Source organism: Terrapene carolina, unplaced genomic scaffold, assembly GCF_002925995.2.
Source record: "Terrapene carolina triunguis isolate 2854851 unplaced genomic scaffold, T_m_triunguis-2.0 Scaffold29752, whole genome shotgun sequence".
Lineage (NCBI taxonomy): Eukaryota > Metazoa > Chordata > Testudines > Emydidae > Terrapene > Terrapene triunguis.
Genome location: NW_020694103.1, coordinates 6,191 through 11,330, shown reverse-complemented (window position 1 = coordinate 11,330; position 5,140 = coordinate 6,191). Strand labels below are relative to the sequence as shown.

The following is a 5,140-nucleotide window of genomic DNA, read 5'->3' as shown; positions in this document are numbered from 1 at the left end:
GGGGGGATCAGGCGCTGACCCCAACCGCGACCCCTGACCCCTATCACCGACCCCTGGTGGGGGCAGTGACCCTTGACCCCGTGCCAAACCCTGACCCTCTCCAGGCACCTGATCCCAGACCTGACCCCATAGCCCAGTCCTGACTAGGGCTGCCAATTCTGATTGGATGGATTCCTGGAGAGTTCATCATATGACATCATATTTAATTAAAGATTCATCTTTAATTCCGGGGGACTCCAGGCCAATCCTGGAGGGTTGGCAACCCTAGTCCTGACACTTACCCTGGCCCCCTAACCCTGGCAGGGGGGGTCAAGCCCTGACCTGCGCAGGGGGCCCTGGGCCCTGACTCGTGGGCTGCCGTGGGGGAGCCAGCACTATCCCTACTGCTGGGAGCCCTGTACTGTGAGGCACCCCAGAGCCCCCTGGGAAATAGGGTCTCTCAGCTCCTGCCATGCTGACCTTTCCCCCCGTCCCCATCTAGCCATAAAGAAAGTCTCCTGAACTTGTCCATGACCTCGAGGGGGGAGAAACACCAGGCTGGGAGAATCTGTGTCATCCAGTAGTTTCCCATGACAAATAAGTCTGTACAAGTGAGTGGCTCCTGGCACCAGCCAAACATCAATGTAGGACAAATCCCCCTGTCCCCTGCCCCCATGTTACTGATTTATGCCCAGGGGACACTAATGCAATGTTTTCCCTGGGGGGGACCTCAGCCGTAACCCCAAGGAATGGGCTGCATTGAGCCGGCTGGCAAGAGAAATACTGTGCAGTGCTGAGCTCAAGCCCTGCCGCCTCGAGCCCCTGCCCTTGAGAGCTCTTTGGTGCGTAACCACAGGGCTATGAGCTCATCGTAACCAGGCCGCTGGGTGAGGCTGGTCCCTGCTGGTGTCTGAAGTGTCTGCTCTGGACTCTCCCCAGGAATCGCTCCAGGCTGGGTCCTAAAGGATGGAGCCCACGGAGGCAGCCCAGGCCCCGGAGGGGAGGAAGAGATTCACTGTGCAGTCACAGGACCCTGAACATACCATGGTAGGAAAGGAGGCAGGGGTGGCTCTTGGAGGGGACCTGATAGGTAGCTGGTTGAGTCCGGGGCTGCTGAGATTCACACACACAGTGAGAGGCAGGAGGCCCCTAGCACCGAGTTGGCTCTGCCCCTCCCCAGGAACCCCCAGACACACCCTGCTTGTCGTCAGATGTTCGGTTGTGTGCATGTGTTTTTTCCGCGTGCTGCACTAGCCCTGGCCAGATAGCCCGTACAGCAGGCTCCAATCGAACTGCCCAACGAGACCACAAGACTTGTTTAGTAGTGAAGGTACCCAGCCAGGTTTATTGCCAACAAAGCACAGTGCTAATGCCCCAGCTCAATGGTTACAGGGACACTAACACATGTATGCCCATGACAATGGACTAGCTCAGTTAGTGGCAGGACTTCCCACTGCCCCCTAGGCCAGATGAAGGGTTAAAGCGAGGTATTCCAACGTTTATGAATGAAAACAAACCATCTGGGATAAACAATTTACATATCACCTTAGGGGTTTCATGACATGTTTGTTACCTCCCCTTATACTTTCCTCCTGATGTTTCAGACAAAACATTTGTATTCACCACCTGTCTTTGTACTTTTACTCGTGATGTTTCAGACAAAATATCACTATTTATTACTTTTGTCAAACCATTTTATCAAGTGCGAGGTTGGGGTGTTCTTGTGTTGGCCTGCGGGAATGTGTTTACATAGCCAGTGTGTTTTAGCAATGCTAGCTATACTGGTGCCGAGTTTGTATACCGGCCACTGACTTGCAGATAAGCATCTGCGTTTGTCAGGGCCTGGCTGCTGCTCATAGCATAACTTTTGCTAACTTTGGTTCAGGCTTCAGGCCTTGCACCAGGCTCATGCACCAGGCTTCCTCTTTCTACTACACTGCTCATTCTGGGGCCCCTAGCAGAGAGCTGGCTCTGTGCTTGCCCCAAGGCCCCCAAGAAACACCCTGCTTGCTCAGGGGATCCCTGGCATGCTTGGGATCACTCCAACTCATACCCAGCTTCCCCTGAGAGGCCCCTGCCCACGCACAGTTGGCTCTGTCTCCCTCTCACCCAGGGTTTGTTGCTTCCCGCCAGGTGAGACCCATCTTCAAATCTTCTTGCTCTGCAGCAGAGCCCAGGGTCCCTGCCCTACCTGGGGCCACCTCCTATGCCGAATACGTCGTCAAACAGGTCTCTGTGTCCTTGGCCTCCATGCCAGTCTCCCGGCCCGCCAGGGTGACGGCTGCATCATCGGAGTGCAGAGTGGGAGCTGCCTCAGGAGCGCTCCCTCCAGGCACTGAGACCAGCACTGTACCCCCTGCTGCCAGTGGGGACTCGGACCCCAGCCCCACGCTGAAACCGGGGCCCAAGAGCAACTGCATCATCGTCAGTGCTCGCCAGGTGAGAGTGGGCGTGGGGGCTGTATGAGGGGCACTTCTCCTCGCTCTCTTTTGGCATCAGAGGGGGCACTCTCTCTCTCTGCAGGAGAGGGCTGTGGAGCGAGGGTCTCCCCAGGCCCTGGCTCTTGTGCTGCATGGTTCAGTGCCCCCCCATCCCCATCGGGGGCTTGCCCACTCTGGGTCTCTCTCTGGTGCCCCCCATCAAGGGCTTGTCTGCCCTGCCCTACCCTCTCCTGGGTGCCCCTGTCAAGGGTTTGCCCAACCCCACCTCCCCTGGCCTCTCCCCAGATCCTCCATTGAGGGCTTGCCCATCCTGCCTCTTCCAGCCTCTCCCCCAACCCAGCCTCTCCCCAGGTCCTCTGTCAGGGACTCGCCCATCCCATCTTTCCCAGCCTCTCCCTGGTGCTCGCATTGAGGGCTCGCCCTCGCCCCACCCCTCGGCCTCTTTTGGGGCCCCCCATTGGGGGCTCCTTAGCCTCTCCTCCCAGTCTCTTGCCAGTGCCCCGTTGGGGCTGGCACCCCATTTCTAATGCTGTGGGGACTCCCCCTCTCTTCTCAGCGGGGCAACCCCATCCTGAAATTTGTGCGCAACATTCCCTGGGAGTTTGGCGAGATCGTCCCTGACTATGTGCTGGGCCAGAGCACGTGTGCCCTCTTCCTGAGGTGGGTGGGTGAGCCAATGCTGGGGAGAGCTGGGCTTTCTGGGGGTGGGGTTGGGGGGCAGGCCGATGGCTGAGAGAGCCGGTTGGGGGGCAGGCCGATGGCTGGGAGAGCCGGGCTCTGGGTAGTGGGTTGGTGGGGGAGGCTGATGGCTGGAAGAGCTTGGCACTTGGGGCGATTGGGTGGGTCAGGCCAATGGCTGGGAGAGCCGGGCTCTCCGGGGGGTTGGGGTTGGGTGGGTCAGGCTGATGTCTGGGGGAGCCGGTTTGGGGGCAGGCCGATGGCTGGGAGAGCTGGTTGGGGGGCAGGCCGATGGCTGGGAGAGCTTGGCACTTGAGGCGATTGGGGGGTCAGGCCGATGGCTGGGAGAGCCTGGCTCTCCAGGGGGGTTGGTGTTGGGTGGGTCAGGCTGATGGCTGGGAGAGCCGGGCTCTCGGGGGGCAGCAGGTCGATGGCTGTGAGAGCCGGGGTTGCGGAGCAGGCAAGGAGAGTTGCAGTGGGGTGGGCAGGAGAGGGGTTGCCCATGGCTCCGGTGCTCTCTGTTCCCCTCGCAGCCTGCGGTACCACAACCTGAACCCCAACTACATCCATGAGCGGCTGCAGCTCCTGGGGAAGACGTACGCGGTGCAGGTGCTGCTGGTGCAGGTCGATGTGGTAAGGAGCCTCGGTCCCCTCCTAGCCCTGAACCAGACCCTTTCCTGCAACAGTGCCCTGTCCCGTCCCTGCTGCAGGGCTGTGGGGGATGGAACCAGCTCCCCCCCGTCCCCAGCCGCCTCCCCAGTTTCCCATCCTCCTGCACAGTGATCCGCCTGCTTCTCCAGCCTCCATGGCCTCACCCAGCCACTCCCATCGCCCCTCCCCAGCTCAATTCCCACTTCATCCCCCCTCATATACTCCCTGCCTCCTTCACTGCCTCCCGTCTCAGAGGGGAATTGCTTTCCTTTGCTGTAGAGGGACCCGCACCAGGCACTGAAGGAACTGGCCAAGATGTGCATCCTGGCCGACTGCACCCTCATCCTGGCCTGGAGGTGAGAGCCGCAGGCTGGGCCCGTCCCATCGAGGGTGAGACCCAGACCCAGGGAGCGGGGAGTCAGAGGCTGGGCCGGGTGGGCTTCATGCCAGCTGGGATGGGCTCGGAGTGCCTTGCCATGGGGCAAAAGGTGTGGGGGAGCTGGAGGCTGGGTCAGGCCAGCCTGGGGGTGTCCTGCCAAGGGGCGAGAGACCCAGGCCCCTGCTCCCATCTCTGCTGGAATGAGATGGGGCTGGTGGGTAACCTGGGGATTTGGCTGCCATTGTGACCAGACTCCTGGGTTCCATTCCCAACACTGTGACTGTGGCAGGTGAGGGGCGGATCGTGCCCGGGTGGCCGGAGGTGGCGAGTCCTCTCGGGGCAGCATGTTTCATTTTTCAAGCGCTGCCCAAAGGCTCCCCGTCCTCCTCAGCGCGTGCCTAGGCCTGCGTGCTGAAAGCTCCATGACCTGCGGCACATCCGCTCGACTGCCCCCCGTGGGCCTCGGGGAGCCCCCAGGGACCCTGATGTGAAGCCGATGGCAGGAGTGGGACTGGGGCCTAAGCATGGAGCTGAACATTGGCCATAGCAGCTGCCCAGCAAGCCTGGCAGCTGGGCCCTGCCTGTGCCTGGCTTTGAGCACCACTCCCTGCAGGCTGGGGCACCTTCCAGCTGGGCTCAGCACTGTGGCTTTAACCCTTCGTGGTGTGCACTGTGCCTGTTCAACTCAGTCTCATGATTCCTGAGCTAATTCTGGGGTCTCTGGTTCCCCTCAGCCCTGAAGAGGCCGGACGCTACCTGGAAACGTACAAAGCCTACGAGCAGAAACCAGCTGACCTGCTCAAGGAGAAGGTGGATCAGGACTTCCTGTCCATAGTAAGGCTACCCCGCTGTGTGCTTCCCTGCAGCAGTGCCATGGCAGCATCCCAGCCAGGGACCCCCGTGCTGAGCTTCCCCACAGCAGTGCCCTGCCTGGGGGCCTCGTGCTGAGCTTTCCCACAGCAGTACCCTGCCACGGACCCCCCTTCTGAGCTTCCCCACAGCAGTGCCCTGC

General features: G+C 60.6%; 1 protein-coding gene across 1 annotated transcript in view; it reads left to right on the top strand.

Annotated features, from left to right (window-relative positions):
* The first annotated feature begins 923 nt into the window (after positions 1-923).
* Positions 924-5,140, top strand: part of ERCC1 (ERCC excision repair 1, endonuclease non-catalytic subunit) — a 6,342-nt gene continuing 2,125 nt past the window's right edge. The window contains exons 1-6 of the mRNA XM_026662704.2: positions 924-1,026; positions 2,113-2,418; positions 2,977-3,080; positions 3,632-3,731; positions 4,029-4,105; positions 4,863-4,962. Of these exons, the coding sequence (XP_026518489.1) occupies positions 946-1,026; positions 2,113-2,418; positions 2,977-3,080; positions 3,632-3,731; positions 4,029-4,105; positions 4,863-4,962 (768 nt within the window). The 5' untranslated portion in view covers positions 924-945. The remainder of the gene's footprint in view (positions 1,027-2,112; positions 2,419-2,976; positions 3,081-3,631; positions 3,732-4,028; positions 4,106-4,862; positions 4,963-5,140) is intronic.